This window comes from Hylobates moloch, unplaced genomic scaffold (genome assembly GCF_009828535.3).
Source record: "Hylobates moloch isolate HMO894 unplaced genomic scaffold, HMol_V3 SCAFFOLD_19, whole genome shotgun sequence".
NCBI lineage: Eukaryota > Metazoa > Chordata > Mammalia > Primates > Hylobatidae > Hylobates > Hylobates moloch.
The window spans coordinates 41,501,032-41,520,967 of record NW_026652294.1 but is presented as its reverse complement, the minus strand read 5'-3'; the positions used below and the strand labels follow the sequence as shown (position 1 = coordinate 41,520,967).

General features: G+C 39.2%; 2 protein-coding genes across 2 annotated transcripts in view; both read left to right on the top strand.

Annotated features, from left to right (window-relative positions):
• LOC116458371 (uncharacterized) overlaps positions 1-19,936 on the top strand; it is a 92,007-nt gene that overhangs the window by 17,142 nt on the left and 54,929 nt on the right. The window contains exons 21-46 of the mRNA XM_032137991.2: positions 33-236; positions 811-936; positions 1,029-1,199; positions 1,283-1,387; positions 1,510-1,605; positions 3,546-3,687; positions 8,412-8,617; positions 8,714-8,857; positions 8,973-9,129; positions 10,154-10,181; positions 10,918-11,032; positions 11,131-11,223; positions 11,355-11,418; positions 12,080-12,178; positions 12,261-12,364; positions 12,499-12,637; positions 12,853-12,971; positions 13,057-13,206; positions 15,202-15,372; positions 16,185-16,494; positions 16,881-16,951; positions 18,727-18,814; positions 18,897-19,014; positions 19,312-19,435; positions 19,524-19,660; positions 19,757-19,934. Of these exons, the coding sequence (XP_031993882.1) occupies positions 33-236; positions 811-936; positions 1,029-1,199; positions 1,283-1,387; positions 1,510-1,605; positions 3,546-3,687; positions 8,412-8,617; positions 8,714-8,857; positions 8,973-9,129; positions 10,154-10,181; positions 10,918-11,032; positions 11,131-11,223; positions 11,355-11,418; positions 12,080-12,178; positions 12,261-12,364; positions 12,499-12,637; positions 12,853-12,971; positions 13,057-13,206; positions 15,202-15,372; positions 16,185-16,494; positions 16,881-16,951; positions 18,727-18,814; positions 18,897-19,014; positions 19,312-19,435; positions 19,524-19,660; positions 19,757-19,934 (3,459 nt within the window). The remainder of the gene's footprint in view (positions 1-32; positions 237-810; positions 937-1,028; positions 1,200-1,282; positions 1,388-1,509; positions 1,606-3,545; positions 3,688-8,411; positions 8,618-8,713; positions 8,858-8,972; positions 9,130-10,153; positions 10,182-10,917; positions 11,033-11,130; positions 11,224-11,354; positions 11,419-12,079; positions 12,179-12,260; positions 12,365-12,498; positions 12,638-12,852; positions 12,972-13,056; positions 13,207-15,201; positions 15,373-16,184; positions 16,495-16,880; positions 16,952-18,726; positions 18,815-18,896; positions 19,015-19,311; positions 19,436-19,523; positions 19,661-19,756; positions 19,935-19,936) is intronic.
• Positions 8,414-19,936, top strand: part of LOC116459449 (myosin-1-like) — a 15,328-nt gene continuing 3,805 nt past the window's right edge. The window contains exons 1-15 of the mRNA XM_032140041.2: positions 8,414-8,617; positions 8,714-8,857; positions 8,973-9,129; positions 10,154-10,181; positions 10,918-11,032; positions 11,131-11,223; positions 11,355-11,418; positions 12,080-12,178; positions 12,261-12,364; positions 12,499-12,637; positions 12,853-12,971; positions 13,057-13,206; positions 15,202-15,372; positions 16,185-16,494; positions 16,881-16,951. Coding sequence (XP_031995932.1) covers positions 8,414-8,617; positions 8,714-8,857; positions 8,973-9,129; positions 10,154-10,181; positions 10,918-11,032; positions 11,131-11,223; positions 11,355-11,418; positions 12,080-12,178; positions 12,261-12,364; positions 12,499-12,637; positions 12,853-12,971; positions 13,057-13,206; positions 15,202-15,372; positions 16,185-16,494; positions 16,881-16,951 — 1,968 coding nt within the window. The remainder of the gene's footprint in view (positions 8,618-8,713; positions 8,858-8,972; positions 9,130-10,153; positions 10,182-10,917; positions 11,033-11,130; positions 11,224-11,354; positions 11,419-12,079; positions 12,179-12,260; positions 12,365-12,498; positions 12,638-12,852; positions 12,972-13,056; positions 13,207-15,201; positions 15,373-16,184; positions 16,495-16,880; positions 16,952-19,936) is intronic.

Below are 19,936 nucleotides of genomic sequence, written 5' to 3'. Positions count from 1 at the left end.
ACATGGTGTCTCAATGACGGTTTGTTTCACAGGATACCCAGATCCACCTGGATGATGCTCTTCGGAGCCAGGAGGACCTGAAGGAGCAGCTGGCTATGGTGGAGCGCAGAGCCAACCTGCTGCAGGCTGAGATTGAGGAGCTGCGGGCCACTCTGGAACAGACAGAGAGGAGTAGGAAAATCGCAGAACAGGAGCTCCTGGATGCCAGTGAGCGTGTTCAGCTCCTGCACACCCAGGTGGGATTCAGCACAAAGAACTTTCCTTAGTAAATTTTATATGTCCCAGAATAGATAAGCCTAAGTTTTCATAAGACAGCTAGATCTAATATGTCTATCAAATTTTCTTTTCAAATAATACAGAATAGTAATTCTGCATCATTGAGAAATCTTTCACTGTTTTGCTTTGAAAAACTATTGTTGATTTGCTTTGTATAATATTCTAAGGCTGCCCCGTATTCTATTGTGTTAATATCTTTATTGGCCCTCATTATCAATATTCACATTTCATTCTGGAGAAATGGAATGTTATGAGAAAGTCCATTATACTTTTATCCCTGTGAATGGTCTATTGGTAAATGATAATTATAAAATTATAGAGCTACTTGGTCTGCTTGTGACCTATACACTTGAAGATGCTGAATATTCTATAACATTTCTATTTTATCATACTACATAACACAATCCTTTAATTCTTTAATATTAAAAGGCATTTTTCACTTGCAAATTTTTATCTGAATTTTTTTCAAGAAATGGTTACCAATAAATACTTTGGTAACACAATTTTTTAAATGTACAAATTCTTTTTAAACAGAACACCAGCCTGATCAACACCAAGAAGAAGCTGGAGACAGATATTTCCCAAATGCAAGGAGAGATGGAGGACATTCTCCAGGAAGCCCGCAATGCAGAAGAAAAGGCCAAGAAGGCCATCACTGATGTGAGTGGCAGGCACACTTGTCCACTGATTTAGCAGTAAGATTTCCTGACATCTATAACTTTCTTGGTTTTCTTGATTTATTTGCTATTTAGGCTGCCATGATGGCTGAGGAGCTGAAGAAGGAGCAGGACACCAGCGCCCACCTTGAGCGGATGAAGAAGAACATGGAGCAGACCGTGAAGGACCTGCAGCTCCGTCTGGATGAGGCTGAGCAGCTGGCCCTGAAGGGTGGGAAGAAGCAGATCCAGAAACTGGAGGCCAGGGTGGGTCTCCCAATATCTGTCTATTTCCATCTGCTTTCAGTGCCTTATTGGATCAAAGTTCTTAAGAGCCTACTTATTTGCAGGTACGGGAGCTGGAAGGAGAGGTTGAGAGTGAGCAAAAACGTAATGCTGAGGCTGTCAAAGGTCTGCGCAAACATGAGAGGCGAGTGAAGGAACTCACTTACCAGGTATGGCCAGTAGTTTTTAGCAGCTAAGCACTGGTCGAAGTCTATGTGAAATACTCATATGCAATGATGCAATAGTCATGTGCTTTAGTAATTAAGGTCCTGGACTTTTTATAATCTTTCAGACAGAAGAAGATAGAAAGAATATTCTCAGGCTTCAAGATTTGGTAGATAAACTTCAGGCAAAAGTGAAATCTTATAAGAGACAAGCTGAGGAGGCTGTAAGTATTTTTAAGACTGAAGTCCTCAAATTAAGCTAATAAATAATTACTACCTCTTATAGTAAACAAGCTGTTTGCTTTATAGACTACTGCATGCATATTTAACATTTGTTTTTGTACAATAATTATTGCATATCATTTGTAATATCAGTAGCTTCATTTTAAAAGTAAACTTTCAATCCACCAAGAAACCTGAAAAAAATTAAAAGCAGAAATAATACAGGCCATATTCTCTGGCCACAGTATGACAGAGTTGTAAAGTGATGACAAAATATAAGCAAAAATTATTGGGTACTTAAATATTAAAAAAACTAACTTTCTTAAATAACTCTTGGTTTAAAGTAAACATAAAAACATAATTACTAAATAATTAGTAATTATAAGTAAAATCACAAGGAAGATGCTACTTTTACAAACCTACAGAATGTAGTCAAAGCTGTGCTTGGAGGCTAATTCATTGCTTTAAATGCTTTCATTATGAGCCAAAAGTAAAAATAAACAAACAGACAGTCCAATAAAGAAATTATAAATAATAATAAAACAGTAGAAGTGGCCGGGCACGGTGGCTCACACTTGTAATCCCAGCACTTTGGGAGGCCGAGGTGGGTGGATCATGAGGTCAGGAGATCAAGACCACGGTGAAACCCTGTCTCTACTAAAAATACAAAAAATTAGCCGGGCATAGTGGCGGGCGCCTGTAATCCCAGCTACTCAGAGGCTGAGGCAGGAGAATGGTGTGAGCCTGGGAGGCAGAGCTTGCAATGAGCCGAGATTGTGCCACTGCACTCCAGCCTGGGTGACAGAGCGAGACTCCGTCTCGAAAAAAAAAAAAACAAAAAAAAACACAGTAGAAGTAAGAAGTACTGTTAAAAATAAAAGTAGAAATTGATGAATTCGAGTATACTATTTTCTATTTGATAACTTCAGTAATATTTGTAACTTCTGGGGAATTAATAAAATAAATGTATTATAACTAGTTTAATCAAGGAAAATAAGAGAGAAAATACAAACAACATTAGAAATGAGAAAGGGAATAAGCTATATACATAGAGGATTATTTTTTAATATAAAACACATCTATCAATAAAGTTGAAACCCTGAAAAAAACTGATGATTTTTCTAGGAGAATATAAATTACCAAGTTGGCTGAATTACTTCTGGAAATGGACCCAAGTCCAGATAGGTCTTTCAAAATTTCAAGGAACAGATAATCCCCCAGCTATGTAGGCTGTTCGAGAGCACGGGAAAAGATGGAAAGCTGTCCAGTTCATTTTAAGAAGCTCACATAACCCTCATACCAAAGCCTGCCCAAGAGAGGACAGAGGGAGAAAAACTAAAGGCAATTTTACTCATAAAGACAGTTACAGCAAAGATAAATTACTAAGTAGTAAAAGTCTCACTTTATTAAAGAAATTGTCTTCCAGTGATTAAATAAGGTTAATTCTTACAATGTAAACGTTACCTAATATTAGGTAATCTGTCAATAGAATCATTACATCCAATGCAGGAGGAAAAAAGTAACCATTTTGAAATGTGCCAAAATGATTCATGACAAAATCCAATTTTATTTCAAATTTTAAAAACTTAATTCATTCTTAATATGATAAAAAAATCTAACTCAAGGGAGAATCATCATCTTACAGCAAGCATTAACAACTAGGACTTTAATATTCTTGCCTTCCTCTCTGAGCTTATATTTTTCTTCTTATTCTACTTGTGGTACATATATTTTATGTGTTTTGGTTGCCAAAATAGGAATGTGAGATATGTATATACATATATATATATATATATGACACCAATAAACAAATCTTAAAATTAATTTCAATGATAAGCCCTAGATGTTACTTCTCCATAGATGCCAAGTCCTTTCTTCTATTAGGTCTAGAGTCTAGAACGATGCAAGTATGAGTTCCTTACAATTCCATTTTTATTCTCAGGAGGAACAGTCCAACACCAATCTAGCTAAATTCCGCAAGCTCCAGCATGAGCTGGAGGAGGCCGAGGAACGGGCTGACATTGCTGAGTCCCAGGTCAACAAACTGCGGGTGAAGAGCCGGGAGGTTCACACAAAAGTCATAAGTGAAGAGTGATCACGTCCTGATGCCATGGAATGACTGAAGACAGGCACAAAATGTGACATCTTTGGTCATTTCTCTCTGTAATTATTGTGTATTCTACCCTGTTGCAAAGGAAATAAAGCATAGGGTAGTTTGCAAACAATATCCTTAGACTGGTCTTGTCTTTTCTCTTTCCTGAAGCCATGTCAAAGTTTGAATAGTCAGAGTTGTCAAACAATCACATTCAATTGGCGACTTTTTTGGGGGTCTACAGCAACACTTTAAGGCTGTAAAGATGTCACTTATCCAGAAAGACTGTTCTAATGAACAGAAATCTGGAAGTCCATTTTATTTCTTTCTAACCTTTCCTGATATCTGAGTACAGTAAAATCTTAGAATGCTCCTGCTTCCCCTAACATGAACCTTTTTCAGGATAGTACTAGCTATATTCTCACATAGGGGATTCAAACTGAATTGTATCAAAACTGAATTGTATCATTAATTCTCTTTGTTGAATAACTGTTATCAAGAATATAAACACAAAATATTCTTAATTAGCCCATGGATATTTACATTATCAATTCCAATGTACCACATGCCCACAGTACGTGCACTGGGTAATGGGTTTGACATGACCTTGTTCTTCATGAAGCAAGTTTCAAAATTAAATTAAATATGACTCTTCTCCCTATGAAAACTACAGGATGTCTATCAAATCTGGAGACATAGAGAATATTATTTTATATATTATAATGTAGTATCCATGAGCTATTAGCCTACGTTTCCAATCTTTATGGTCTCCCATATAATTATATAAAGAGCCAAAATAAATGACTAAAAGTATCAAGAAAATATGATCTCAAAGTAGGTTATTCAAATGTATATTCAACACACATGATGATGGGTATGAGTTTGGTACAAAAAGTAGATATCATAGCAATCTGGACCACTCAGAGATGTTTTCCTAGAGGATCAAGAGGATCTAGGGGATCTAGAGGATCTAGAGGATCAAGAGGATCAAAATCTAGAGGATCAAGATTTTTAAAACTGGATGCAGCTGAGATGCATAGCCAAAAATATAACCTTCCTTGACAGAATAAAGGAAGAGCTAAATGGTAACTTCCCATCAAATAGAAAGCAAGAGTATCTTGGTCTAAACGGCACTGTGTGAAAATGATGTAAATTAGACATGGTAGTTTAACAGGTAAGTTGGATTCACACTGTCGCACTGGCCTTAGAAAGGGTGTGGAATTGCTCTTCTCACTGCATAAGCCCCTCTTTCACTTTGTTCTTGTATCACCTGGAATTGCTTAAGTGGTTTATAATATGGCAGTAATAAACAAAAACAATATCTTACTTCCTACTTATTGAAAAGTTTATCCAGAGCAAGACAAAAGGTTGTCTGAAGATTCCCATCAAATCCTATCGAGAGCATTATTAAAATGTTCTGTCTTCCTGAAAATCATTACCCACATTTTGCAGGTGCCTAGTAAAGAAACAGATATGTAAGAAAGTAAAATTAGGTACCTGTGGTAACAAAGCAGGCTAATAGATGGCTAGGAAAGGCCCTCTCAGAGGCATATCCCTGCAATACCCTTCCTTATGACTTTAATCTACCCCAGGTAGAAGTGTGTCACAAGTGAGTACGCTGGACCGCAAGTCAGATGACCAGAGTCTAAACTGCTGTGTGATTTGTGGAGATTCTCTTCTATTTTTTGGATCTCAGTTGCTTTATTAGTAAAACGAGGAAGATGAATTAGATGATTCCTTATGGTAATAAAACTATGTGACCTTTACAACTAGTATATCCAGATATCTTCTTTCATAAGGCAAGCTATAGCCATTAAATCAATTGAGATATAAGTACAATAATACAGATGTGGGTGCAAAACCAGGTATATTAAGCAAATGTTGTCCCAGTCCTAGCCAGACAATGCTGACAGAGAGAGACACGAGGCCACAAAGACAGTAAAATAAACTTTTTTAAAAAATTAAGATTAAAATAGAAAATAATGTTCAGGTATTGTTTGTAAGCAAAATATTAAATATATCCCACGGACAGCTGATAGAGGAAAAATCATCGATGCTGCATATTTAGACAGAGAAATGCCCTGTTTCCAATATTTTCTTATGTTGAGTTTCACAGAGGAAACAAGATTTCACAAGCAACTTGGGCACCAAAAAAAAAGAGAGAAGCAGGACATCTCTGTTTGGCAAGGCAATGCAATTTCGGAGCAAGTCTGAAGTGCCGGTGGAATGATTTGACAATGAATAAGAGGCGACTGATTGAAGGAAACAAAAGAAGCTATCTTTGGCTGCTCTTCATGAAGCAAGTTTCAAAATTAAATTTCCAAGCAACCTTGAAAAAGCACAATAAATTGCAAAAAAAAAAAAAAAAGGAAATCTTTTTGAGAGAAAGCAACAATGTTTTTATAACCCTCTGCTAAAGAGCAGAAGCTTTCCTCCCGAGTATACTATCTGTAACTGCACAGGCAGTTGAAAAGACTTCACACAGGCGACTCTGTGAAACAGAAGAGCAGTAGGCAACAAAGTCCAGGGATTCCAGAACTTAGCTGTCTTTGAAACAACACCTTACATTCCAAAGGCCAACAACTTTAAGATTGCCAACGACTCAAATTATTTATAGGAGATTGATTCATATACTTAACCCAATATGAGAGGAAATATTTCTAATTATATCCAAACATCTTTAATATGAGGGGAATTCGGCTTGGAGACCTTCAATGCCAAAAACATGTTTTGCCAAATATGTTTTAAGAAAGAGGAGGAGGTTACGTGTTTTCCATATTTGAGCCTATAAAAGTACCCTTGGAATGAGTATGACTTGTCTCTCCTCATAAAGCTTCAAGGTAAGTGTGTGTGAGGACAGGGCTCTGTCTGGAGGACGGTAAGGGATGTCTGGCTGCCCGCGTGCATGCCACACATCCTGGCTCCCATTGTCCCTGGCAGTCCTGCCAGTGAAGCACCAGCTTACTCCGTAGCAATTTTAATTAGATGTTGTAGTCTTCCCAGTCATTTCCTGGCTCTCAGTTAAGAATGATTCTATAATTGGGAACTGTTATAATTTAATCAGAAGAGGTTTGCTCTTTTTCTTACAGTTCTGATCCACTTTAAGGTCTCATCTCTACGGTAAGATTCTGATTTTTTTTTTTCTCATTCCTCACAGAGTGCAAGGAATCTTCTGCAGTGGTTTGGACAGTGGTGGGGGCGGGGTGAGGGGAGTGATAAAAAAAAAATCATTTCCATTTCATGGTTGATCGCACTTCTCTTAAAAAATGGAGAATGACTTTAGAAACTGGTTCTTCTTAACTCATATACCTTGCAATATATGAAAATACTTTCTCAGAGTCTTTGGGAATTTTATTCACAATAGTGAATTTCATTCACTATTTCCAGCATTGTAGTTTATCTTTTAAATGACTGCATTACAATATGCAATGTAACATTTCAAAGTGTTACTCAATTATAGAGAAAATTTAAATTTTCTATACTATGGCTTTTCCTCAGCACTATAAATATAAAAACCTATGAGAGATGATGTCTAATTGGATAAATAGAATGGTCTGAATCTTTGCCTTGGAAAAATTGCTTAAATCTGCATGTTGTTTCACAATCTGTAAAATAAAAATTAACGAATATATACACACACACACATATGTATATATACACACACACACACAATGCGAAACATGTTTGTCAGCATATTCAGCAAGATGAAGCATTTTAATTACGTTATCTGAGTCAATATAGTTCCAATGGGAGAAATGTATCCAAATGAGCTTCCCTGGAAAAGGTATCTTTATTATTATAAAGTAGAATATACATGAAGATTATTGACAGCATTAATGAATGCTAGTTAATGTGGCAAGATGGGGATCCTGAAAAGAACAAGTTTTGTGAAATTGTTATAAAAATGTTAATAATAAAGCAAGAAAACATAGGTAATAATGTTTTATAATAAATATTTGAGCAATGCTAAAGATCAGTGAAGATGTTGAGTTTGTCAAAATTATTATACAGAGACAACAGAAATTGATGGATAATAGAATATTTTTTAACAATGCAAAACAAAGATCCACACATTTCTGCTTTCCTGTATATTAGGAAGTCTTCGTAACTCCCAAGTTTATAATGAAAATATTTCCGTCATGTACAGAATAGTTCCTAAAATTATAGCAACATATTCCTATTGTTCTTTTAATTCACCAAGCCAGCTTTGAGCCTTTCTCCATGTCCAGCATTTGTTCTAAGAGGTGTGAAGGATACCATAAAAAGAAGAGTGCTCCCTGCCTGCAAGGTGCTTATAATCCAGTTGGGAAGATAAAAACTAAAGTGAAAGAACTGGAGACTATCCTGCCACCATTATAGCTTTATGTTCTCCATAAGCCAATGATAGACAGCTTATAAAGATTAATATACATAACAAATGAAACAGAGAAAGCAGCTAAGAGACTGCAATAGGTGAGCCAGAAACAACAGTGTCTTTCCAAATGCATGATTAAGTATCTGTCAGCACTGGCACAGAACAAGGAGACTGACATTTTATCCTCAACCAAGCCAGGGAGGTGGTCATACCCAGTGCAACGCTAAGCACTCAATTGGTCAGTAAATTTTTTTTAAAAGTTTTAAATGTGAATCTAATGGTCCGGTTTCTTAATTTCTACAATTTCTTTTCTTCCTCTCCCAGCCAGGGTCCTTAACTGGGCTGCCATCAATAATCTGCAGCCATGAGTTCCGACTCTGAGATGGCCATTTTTGGGGAGGCTGCTCCTTTCCTCCGAAAGTCTGAAAAGGAGCGAATTGAAGCTCAGAACAAGCCTTTTGATGCCAAGACATCAGTCTTTGTGGTGGACCCTAAGGAGTCCTTTGTGAAAGCAACAGTGCAGAGCAGGGAAGGGGGGAAGGTGACAGCTAAGACGGAAGCTGGAGCTGTGAGTAAAAACACCTGGAGCTGATTAGACTCTGCCTCATTTTGGGTTAAGTTAGCACTTATTTTTTGATCTGGCCTCTCTTGTTTGACTGGACAGACCGTAACGGTGAAAGATGACCAAGTCTTCCCCATGAACCCTCCCAAATATGACAAGATCGAGGACATGGCCATGATGACTCATCTACACGAGCCTGCTGTGCTGTACAACCTCAAAGAGCGCTACGCAGCCTGGATGATCTATGTGAGTTCTTTCTCACGGTCTTGTACTCATGAGAGTAGTTAATAGTTTTTGAAAAGTAGTAGATGATTAAGGTCCCCATCAAACAATTCTGTTCCTCCCTTTTTTTTGGGTGCAGACCTACTCAGGCCTGTTCTGTGTCACCGTCAACCCCTACAAGTGGTTGCCAGTGTATAATGCAGAGGTGGTGACAGCCTACCGAGGCAAAAAGCGCCAGGAGGCCCCACCCCACATCTTCTCCATCTCTGACAATGCCTATCAGTTCATGCTGACTGGTGAGTGGCTCAGCTGGTTTTCATATGAATTATTTTACCATCCATAATCACAAAATGTTAGAACTAATAAAAGGCCTTTAGAAAAAAACCCAATTCACGCACCTGATTGTTCAGCAGAGGTGACTAAAGCACAGAGAAGTATATACTGTCAAAGCTCGTATTAAAACTCAGCTCTCCTGATTACACCTCCTTGACTTTACTAGGCCATGCTATTACTCCATCCCATTAAGTTTAATTTGTTTATGGTCTCCTTGCTTGGAAACACACAATTTATTTTATATATTTAAGTAATAAGAGCCAAGATTAAGTAACAACTGAATCATATAAATCATATATTATCTGAATAGAAATGAAAAATAGGAGTTCAATCCTTCTGGTGCCTCAGTTTCTTGTTAATTATAAATTAGATACTTTTACAAGTACTGTCATCTCTTTAAAGTTATCAGAGTACATCTCAGAGATGATATCCTCTGTTTGAATGAAGATGATGTTTTGGGGCTACACACATATAAACAGAAATTGTTTTCCCCCCTTAGAAAGATTTTATTTTGATTGAGGCATCCTCTCTTACCTCATCTTTCTTTAACACAATGGTACACTTTTGGGAGGGCTGATCGAAGCTATATTGAAGTTAGTCTGTGGCCATAAGATACTAAATTTTTCCTCTTTGTGAAGTCAACTGACACATTTAGAAACAAAATCTCAGTCATGGCTTGATTAACACTATTTCAATCTATTAAATGACAGTCCAAGCCTTTAGCATATTATGCATTTTTGAGCTATATGCATTAATTAGCAGACAGCATGCCATTGAAATCTACAGATGACAACTACGGAATGTATCTAGCTTTGGAGAATACTGCTCTTTATATTAAACCAACAGGACACACCCATAACTTTACCATAAAATATTGAAAAACCCCACTGAACACATGATACTTATACTCAAATGCCCTGTTTCCCTATAGAAAGTTTTGTTTGTATAACTGATACATATGCTGATTTTCCACTGTTTTTCTTCTAGATCGGGAGAATCAGTCTATCTTGATCACGTATGTATTCCTATTCTGAGATTTATTGGCAGTTTGTTCTTGCTGGAAAAATGACAAACCAAAAAAAAAAAATTAGTTAATGTTCCCTACTAAAGCACTGAATGATCAACCTGGAACTAGATATTGGTTTAGCTTTATTATAAGGTTTACATTGCATTAGAATGTAAAATAATAATGTTCTAAATCACCTCATTTGCTGGTCTTGAAAGTTCCACAGAACTTTTCAGTGTGTAGAAAGTATAAAATGAGCTTGGCTGGAACCAGTACAGTGCAATGAGCAGCATACAGCCTTCAAAAGGTACAGCAGTTTGGAAATATTACTAGCAGTTCATTTTTAAGGCCCACTTAGAGAATGTCCGTTCCTTCAAAGACCAAACTTGAGCCATGTCTCTAGTCCGAGGAAATGGAAAAACACATGCACGTTTCATAGAGTTTCCTACTAATTGGTCCATTCACTACAGAGGTGCTGAGTAGCTGCTTTTCAGACCCCTCAAGCCCAGGCCTCAGCACCCAGAAAAAAAGCTGACACATTATAAACACTCAAGAAATACGTGTTAAATGAATAATGACTGATTTTTTCTACTTCTTGTCAGTGCAAAGCAAAAGAAATAATATGAGCTATATGTAGGCTGAAAAGAAAGATGCTCTCTAATAGAGATATAAGGACAAAGGCATGAGGTAGTTGTAGTTTTATTTGTCACAGTGCTTAATTTCTCATGTGTTTGGTCTTTGACAGTGGAGAATCTGGTGCAGGGAAGACTGTGAACACCAAGCGTGTCATCCAGTACTTTGCAACAATTGCAGTTACTGGGGATAAGAAGAAGGAAGAAGTTACTTCTGGCAAAATGCAGGTGAGTCTGATTGTCACAGTCAGAATCCAGGCTCTGTCGGGACTCTCAGGTAGGAAATTCCCAAGCCCCAGATGCAACGACTGCTCTTGCCTTTGCAGGGGACTCTGGAAGATCAAATCATCAGTGCCAACCCCCTACTGGAGGCCTTTGGCAACGCCAAGACCGTGAGGAATGACAACTCCTCTCGCTTTGTAAGTCTCTTGGTTGCCAAAGGGTATTCTCTGCCTTTAGATGCCAGAGAACGCATGTCTGAATTATTTCAATGGCATTGCTACTGCGTACTTCAAGCTTTGGGTATAACATCATCCTTTTTACTTACAAGGGTAAATTCATCAGGATCCACTTCGGTACGACAGGGAAACTGGCTTCTGCTGATATTGAAACATGTGAGTAACAGGACCTCCTAAATAGAATCCAAGAATGACAAATATTGGTTTGGAGGAACACTTTGCAGCTCCTGCTGAACATGGAGCTTGTAAAGCACCAGTCTGCTGCCAAACATGTTTGTGGTTAATGTCAGGCTTATCCATAGCCCACAGTATGCTTTACCCACTCCAGTCATGAGGTAATGCTTCTGTGGGAACTGCCAGGAACTGCTGGGTATGTCCAAAGTATTCCAGCCTCAGAATGATTTCAATTTTTTTTAAAGAAAAAAACTAACACTAGAAGTAAACAAGTTATCCAGGGATTGAGGACATGTGACTTATTCCTAGTCTGAGCTTTAATACTGTTGCTTTTAGTAATCCCTCTATTATATGGCGACAGGACCCTGCAGAGGGAGTCTCGGGACTCAATTATATTCCAAATGTCAAGGATCTTCTGTATGAGAAGTGAATATCTTGAGCCAAGCATATTTCACTTTTTTTCCCAGGAGGCAGGAGGAACTGCAATAGTGTTTGTAGAGACATAATATGTGGTACTTCACAGGAACATTCAGTTGAAATCTCAAGATGCCAGTGAGATTTAGCTAATGATCCCAAGTCCCCAAATCACTCCAGGACATTGTGTAATTTTTCCCCATAATCTGATGTCTACTATCCGTTGCAGATCTTCTGGAGAAGTCTAGAGTTACTTTCCAGCTAAAGGCTGAAAGAAGTTATCATATTTTTTACCAGATCATGTCTAACAAGAAGCCAGATCTAATTGGTAAGAAATAAATTCATAGCTAGAAGATTGTCACTGTACTATCTTCTAATGTAAAACATATGCCCTGAATTCTGTGACCCAGAAATGCTCCTGATCACCACCAACCCATATGACTATGCCTTCGTCAGTCAAGGGGAGATCACAGTGCCCAGCATTGATGACCAAGAAGAGTTGATGGCTACAGATGTAAGTTATACATGAATTTTAATTTAAAATCCATTATGCATGGGAATGGCAATAATAGCCGTCTATATGTGTGTAAAGGATACAGTATAAATTCTCTTGTGCCCTAATCTTTGTCTTCTCATCTCTCCTGGTAGAGTGCCATTGAAATTCTGGGCTTCACTTCAGATGAAAGAGTGTCCATCTATAAGCTCACAGGGGCTGTGATGCATTATGGGAACATGAAATTCAAGCAAAAGCAGCGTGAGGAGCAAGCTGAGCCAGATGGCACTGAAGGTACCAAATGAATCTCCATCTGGGTTTAATGAGAAAATAAAGGCAAAAATGTCCATTCCAAAACTCAAGTCTTCTTTACAGCTGAGCTCCTGATGGATATACTCAGATGTACCCACACACAGACTTTCTACAAAGTTATTTACTTAATACTACACCCCTTTGAACTGTGGGTCCCAGAGTAAGTCATACTGGGTATCTGAATTATGTTTCTGCAGTTGCTGACAAAGCAGCCTATCTCCAAAATCTGAACTCTGCAGATCTGCTCAAAGCCCTCTGCTACCCTAGGGTCAAGGTCGGCAATGAGTTTGTCACCAAAGGTCAAACTGTGCAGCAGGTAAGTGCATGACCTCAATGAATCACACACATCCCAGGCCTTCATGACATGTCTTTAATAACACCAACAAACTTTATCTGTGAAGGTGTACAATGCAGTGGGTGCTCTGGCCAAAGCTGTCTACGAGAAGATGTTCCTGTGGATGGTCACCCGCATCAACCAGCAGCTGGACACCAAGCAGCCCAGGCAGTACTTCATTGGGGTCTTGGACATTGCTGGCTTTGAGATCTTTGATGTGAGTTAGCAGAAAACTTGTACCAAAAAAGCTTCCAACAAGCAAGCTTGTTGCTGTGGCCATAGAGCATGACTGTAGTCACTTATGGAAAGGGTCTATGAAAAATAGCTGCACTATAAACTTAACTGACACATGAAAGAGCACCAAAAGACCATGAAAGGAAATGAACTTTGGAATGAGACAGACCTGGATTCAAACTCCTGCTCTGCCAATTACTAGCTGTGTAATAATGGGAATGGTACCTGATTGATCATTGGGCAAATTCAACTAGGACCTGTAGGTAAAGCATTTAGCATTCCAGATCACAGACTCACTTCTGAGATCTGTCTGCTAGTTTCAAGATTTCTGAATTTTCAGCCCTTAACACAGTCCCCAAGCATGCAGGCAGCACTCAGTAAACGGTAAGATACTGAGGGCAACAATAGGATCAAAGATGGCGGTGGAGAAGACAAAGTCTTTAAAAGAAAGACTTCAAGATTCTGTTTGCCGTATGGGATAACCTCTGCAAAACCAGGTATTGAGTATAGAAAGGAATGTAAAGGCGGGTCGGTGGTACTTGTAATCCCGCTTTGGGAGGCCCCAAGCCAACGTGGAAAGAAAGGAATAATCTGTCATTAAGCAGGAACAGAAAAAGCAATCCACACTTTTCAAAATAAGAAAACTAAAGACAGGGTACTTGGAATCATTTTGAGCTTTTTTTTTTTTTTTTGAAGTAACAGCTTTATCGAGATATAATTAACATATCATACAATTCACCTATTTAAAGTATAAAATTCAATGGTTTTTAGTATATTCACAGGTACGTGCTATCATCATAACAATTTCAGAACATTTTCATCATCCCAACAGGAAATTCTATTTTGTCCTCCCCCTAGGCCACAGAAACCCCTAATCTACTTTCTGTCTCTGGATTTGGCTATTCTGGACATGTCTTATAATGGAATCGGATAATATGTGTTCTTTGTGACTGGCTTCTTGCACTTCGCATATGCTTGCCAGATTCATCCCCCTCATAGAACTCCTTTGACTTTTGTGTATGGTGATAGTGCCCTTAAACAAGGGCATCCTCAATTGTGTTTCTATGTAGGTGTCCCAAATAATAAAGCAGGGCAGGTCTACTCAAGTTCTAGGAGTAGTTACAAACACTGGCTCTGGCATCAAAATGTTGGGGTTCCTGCCATGACCCTTACTACCATGGTCTTACACAAGTTACTTAGCCTCCCTAATAGTGTTTCCTCACCCATGAAATGAGCAAATGATACCACTTACAAAGGTAGCTGTGAGGATTCAATGCAGTAACTTATACAAGGCACTTAGCATAGTGTCTACTGTAGAGTAAATGTTCACCAAATATTAGCTGTTGAATTTTTATTATTAAGGACAACATACAGACCATAATAGCTCAGATCTAGCAAACTTAGCTAGCTTACAACATAATCATAATCATTAAGAAACCTCTAACAAAAACAAATACCATAAAAACCAAACGAGTTTTTAAAAAAACTTTTAAGTTCAGGGGTCCATGTGCAGGTTTGTGACATAGGTAAGCTGTGTCGCCCACGTATTAAGCCTAGTACCCATGAGTTATTTTTTCTGATCCCTCCCTCCTCCCGCTCTCCACCCTCCAATAAGCCCCAGTGTGTGCTGTTTCCCTCTATGTGTCCATGTGTTCTCATCATTTAGCTCCCACTTACATGTGAGAACATACAGTATTTGGTTTTCTGTTCCTGCATTAGTTTGCTAAGAATAATGGCCTCCAGCTCCAAACAACTTTTTTTATTGCATAGGAAAGCATCATTCAGAGCTTGTTGACAGGTGTTAAAGAGACAATTTTAACAAGTATGCTAACAGCAGCAAAAACTTCATTGCGTAGGTATAGGTAGGACAAAACGATACCATCCTAAGAGGGCAATTTGGCTAACTAAAAAAACACCCCTTTCAAAGAGAAGATTTCATTATAAATTGAATGCTAATTTGTATTTTCAACTCATTTAGTTCAACAGCCTGGAGCAGCTGTGCATCAACTTCACCAACGAGAAACTGCAACAGTTTTTCAACCACCACATGTTCGTGCTGGAGCAGGAGGAGTACAAGAAGGAAGGCATTGAGTGGACGTTCATTGACTTCGGGATGGACCTGGCTGCCTGCATCGAGCTCATCGAGAAGGTTGGCTTGCTTTTTGCAGACCACAGATCATACTGCTGTATAGTATTTAAAAGAAAATCATAAAATCTTGATATAGGCAATGGCTAAATATTTCTACTTGTGAAAAACATGAGGAGAATTCCTTATTTTGCCAACTCTGAAGTAGATATTCTGGTAAAAGGAGATTAAATATTTTCTGTAGAGTCCAGAACACAACACTTACCCACAGTTTGCAACACAAAGTATTACATTTAAAGTCATCTTTCCTTACAAAAAGTGCACTGACTAGAATATTTTTTACTTACTGTTTTTTGTCATCCTAAAGTCATTATTACTGCATTTGAAGTATGAATTTCTACTACTGTACGTTAAAGCAGGGGCTTTTAAAATCCAGTGTGCGAAAGACTCCCCAAGAATACTTGGTACAACTGCAGGTTTCCCTTGTCTCACCCCTAGAAATATTTTCTGGTAAGTGTAGGATGAAACATCGGAATCCTCATTTTGAGCAAGTGATTCTGATGCAGCTAATTTGCAAGTCACACTTGGAGAAATACTGCTCTCAGGTCTTTGGGGTAAAGACACAAACTCCACAGGAGCACAGCCCTCATCTGTCTTACTCTGTCATATCCCAGAGCCTGACACAGCACGTGGCTCCTGATCAGCACCCAATAAATATTTGTTAAGTTAATGACTTCTGATCAAAGGAACGAGTTTTCGTTAACTCTGTAGAATTAAAGGGTGAATTTACTCAGATGGGATAATTATTAATGTTACATGTTATTTCTATAAGCAGACAGAATTCAAGTGGCATTTATTTCTTTTCATTCTTCCAGCCTATGGGCATCTTCTCCATCCTGGAAGAGGAGTGCATGTTCCCCAAGGCAACAGACACCTCCTTCAAGAACAAGCTGTATGAACAACATCTTGGAAAATCCAATAACTTCCAGAAGCCCAAGCCTGCCAAAGGCAAGCCTGAGGCCCACTTCTCTTTGATTCACTATGCTGGCACCGTGGACTACAACATCGCCGGCTGGCTGGACAAGAACAAGGACCCCCTGAATGAGACTGTGGTGGGGCTGTACCAGAAGTCTGCAATGAAGACTCTGGCTCTTCTCTTTGCTGGGGCAACGGCAGCGGAAGCAGGTAATTATCAATATAATTAATCTTTTACCTAATGTATAAAACATAACCAGAGGCCAGACGCGGTGCCTGTAACCGCAGCATTTTGGGAGGCCAAGGTGGGTAGATCACCTGAGGTCAGGAGTTCAAGACCAGCCCGGTCAACATAGCAAAACCCCGTCTCTACTAAAAATACAAAAATAAGCCGGGCGTGGTGGCAGGTGCCTATAATCCCAGCTACTCAGGAGGCTGAGGCAGGAGAATCGCTTGAACCTGGGAGGTGGAGGTTGCAGTGAGCCGAGATCATGCCACTGCACTCCAGCCTGGGCAACCAAGAGTGAAACTTCGTCAAAAAAAAAAAACATAACCAGAGAAAGGCTGTCCTATGATTGCCTTCTTTTTCCCCTCAGAGGCTGGCGGTGGAAAGAAAGGTGGTAAGAAGAAGGGTTCTTCTTTCCAGACCGTGTCTGCTCTCTTCAGGGTACAAACTTCATTTTCTCTGTCTAATTAGATTTAGGATATTAATATACTCTATGGTGTGGGGGAAAAAACTAACCTTTCAAGGATGCTAGAACTGATGTGACTCAACGAGATAGTTCAGCTGGTAGTGGTAAAACTGAGTTTTAGGGAGCTTGGGGATAGTTTGGAAGAGATACCTCACTATTCAGAAGACACAGGAGTCAGGGGAGATGAAAGCGAATTGCAGAAGTCAGTAGCAGACGGCAAAATTCGATTCTGGGGCCTGAGAATGAGGTCATTTAACACTTAAAAGACTTCAGTGGGATAGGATTAAGTAAAGCTGAGACATGCTTGAGGCTTTGGGAGCCTCCAAGTGATTTAGGTGCTTAAAGATACATTGGTATAGAACCGAAATGAGTAGATTTTGAAAGCTAAAGATAGAACAGTGGTGGGAATTGGAGCCCCAGTCCAAAGAAGAAAATAAGAAACCAGATGTGATAATAAATAGCACTTAAAAAAAATTACGGCCAAGCACAGTTGCTCATGCCTGTAATCCCAGCAATTTGAGAAGCCGAGGCAGGCAGATCACTTGAGGCCAGGAGTTCGAGACTAGCCTGGCCAACATGATGAAACCCCGTCTCTACCAAAAATATAAAAATTAGCCAGGCATGGTGGTGCACGCCTGTAATCTCAGCTACTCAGGAGGCTGAGGCATGAGAATCGCTTGAACCCAGGAGGCAGAGGTTGCGGTGAGCTGAGATCATGTCACTGTACTCCAGCCTGGGCGACAGAGCAAGACTCCATCTCAACGAAAAAAAGGAAAAAAAGAAAAGTCTATTTTTGTTGTGGCAATCCTATTTCTGATTCCATCTCTAATAACTGATGCTGTAGATATTCAGAAAAACCAGGATTTTCAAAAGATGGAAAACTTTACACGCTTGGTAACATGGCTGTCAGTTTTCTACCAATTCCCAGAATAGGCATTAATAAAGGCCACTTTCTGTGGAATAAGCAGGAGGACACAGCTCTGTATCTATGGCAAGGAATAAGCATTTGATAGACACACAGATACAAGTGAAAGTCAGGTAAAGAAAGAAGTGGGTGTGACTGGGCACCATGGCTCATGCTTGTAATCCCAGCACTTTGGGAGGCCGAGGCGGGTGGATCACTTGAGGTCGGGAGTTCGAGACCAGCCTGGCCAACATGGTGAAACCCCGTCTCTACCAAAAATACAAAAATTAGGTGGGGGTGGTGGCATGTGCCTGTAATCCCAGCTACTCAGGAGGCTGAGGCAGGAGAATTGTTTGAACCTGGGAGGCAGAGGTTACAGTGAGCCAAGATTGTACCACTGTACTCCAGCCTGGGCAACATAGCAAGACTCCATCTCAGGAAAAAAAAAAGAAGAAGAAGAAAAGACAAAGAAAAAAGTGGGAGAATTAGAGGAAGGCATTGATTAGTAGTAAAATCAGACCATGTATCCAGGCAAAAAGAGAATGGGTAGAGTATTTCCATATATTTAGAGTGTCACAGTGAATTTAAAACATATACTAGGAAATTCAACAGCAGCGAACAGTCACTTCAACAGCAAGTAGAAAACTATGTTTCTAATGCACACCAACAGAAAATAGGGGGACATACTAGGAATGTGGAAATTCCAGAGATAACTCTTTGAAAATTTTCATCTGGATACTATTCGTTAGAATTAAACCACTGTCATAGATCTCAATAATTATGTCGATAAATATAAATGTAGAAAACAGTACATTTTTTAAAGTATAAACTCACATGGTTCCACAGGAGAATTTGAATAAGCTGATGACCAACTTGAGGAGCACTCACCCCCACTTTGTGCGGTGCATCATCCCCAATGAAACTAAAACTCCTGGTAAGACATTTCTGATATCCAGACAAGCTCCAGCGTGTTTGCAATAGACCACGAAGTATGGCATGTGGATTCATTCTTTTAGGTGCCATGGAGCATGAGCTTGTCCTGCACCAGCTGAGGTGTAATGGTGTGCTGGAAGGCATCCGCATCTGTAGGAAAGGCTTCCCAAGCAGAATCCTTTATGCAGACTTCAAACAGAGGTCAGACATTTTTGCTGTAAATTATTTTAAGAGGTTTTTATTACTTTTTAAACATTTTTCAGTGAAAGAATACTTTATACCTCCTCTTAAAATTGAAGAGAAGATAAACTCACTTAAACTCCATATTGACATAAGAAAACTCTGAAGTCCTTTGAATAAACAGAGGATAGATAAAGGGGTAGATATGATTTCTTGTTTATTTCAGATTACCCAGTGGCTACGTTGTTTCTATAGCCAGACAGGAAGATCTCCTGTCTGTGACAGCAGCCATATCATTTTTTTGTCTGGCTTAAACAGATACAAGGTATTAAATGCAAGTGCTATCCCTGAAGGACAATTCATCGATAGCAAGAAGGCTTCCGAGAAGCTCCTGGCGTCCATTGATGTTGACCACACCCAGTATAAATTTGGTCACACCAAGGTAATATTCTGTAAATCCTACCTGATGCTATTCCTGTTCCTTTGAACTTCATGTAAATTTTCTGATCTGAAATTCTTCCCACACATAGGTCTTTTTCAAAGCTGGTCTTCTGGGGCTCCTAGAGGAGATGCGAGATGAGAAGCTGGCACAGCTGATTACCCGAACCCAGGCCATGTGCAGAGGGTTCTTGGCAAGAGTGGAGTACCAGAAAATGGTGGAAAGAAGGTATTAATAAGAATTCTTTACTTAACTCATCATCTTAGGCGTTTTAATTCTGCTTCTTATTATAATCTGATTTGGACATTTCTGTTCCTATGACAGAGAGTCCATCTTCTGCATCCAGTACAATATCCGTGCCTTCATGAATGTGAAGCACTGGCCCTGGATGAAGCTGTATTTCAAGATCAAACCCCTCCTCAAGAGTGCAGAGACAGAGAAGGAGATGGCCAACATGAAGGAAGAATTTGAGAAAACCAAAGAAGAGCTGGCTAAGACCGAGGC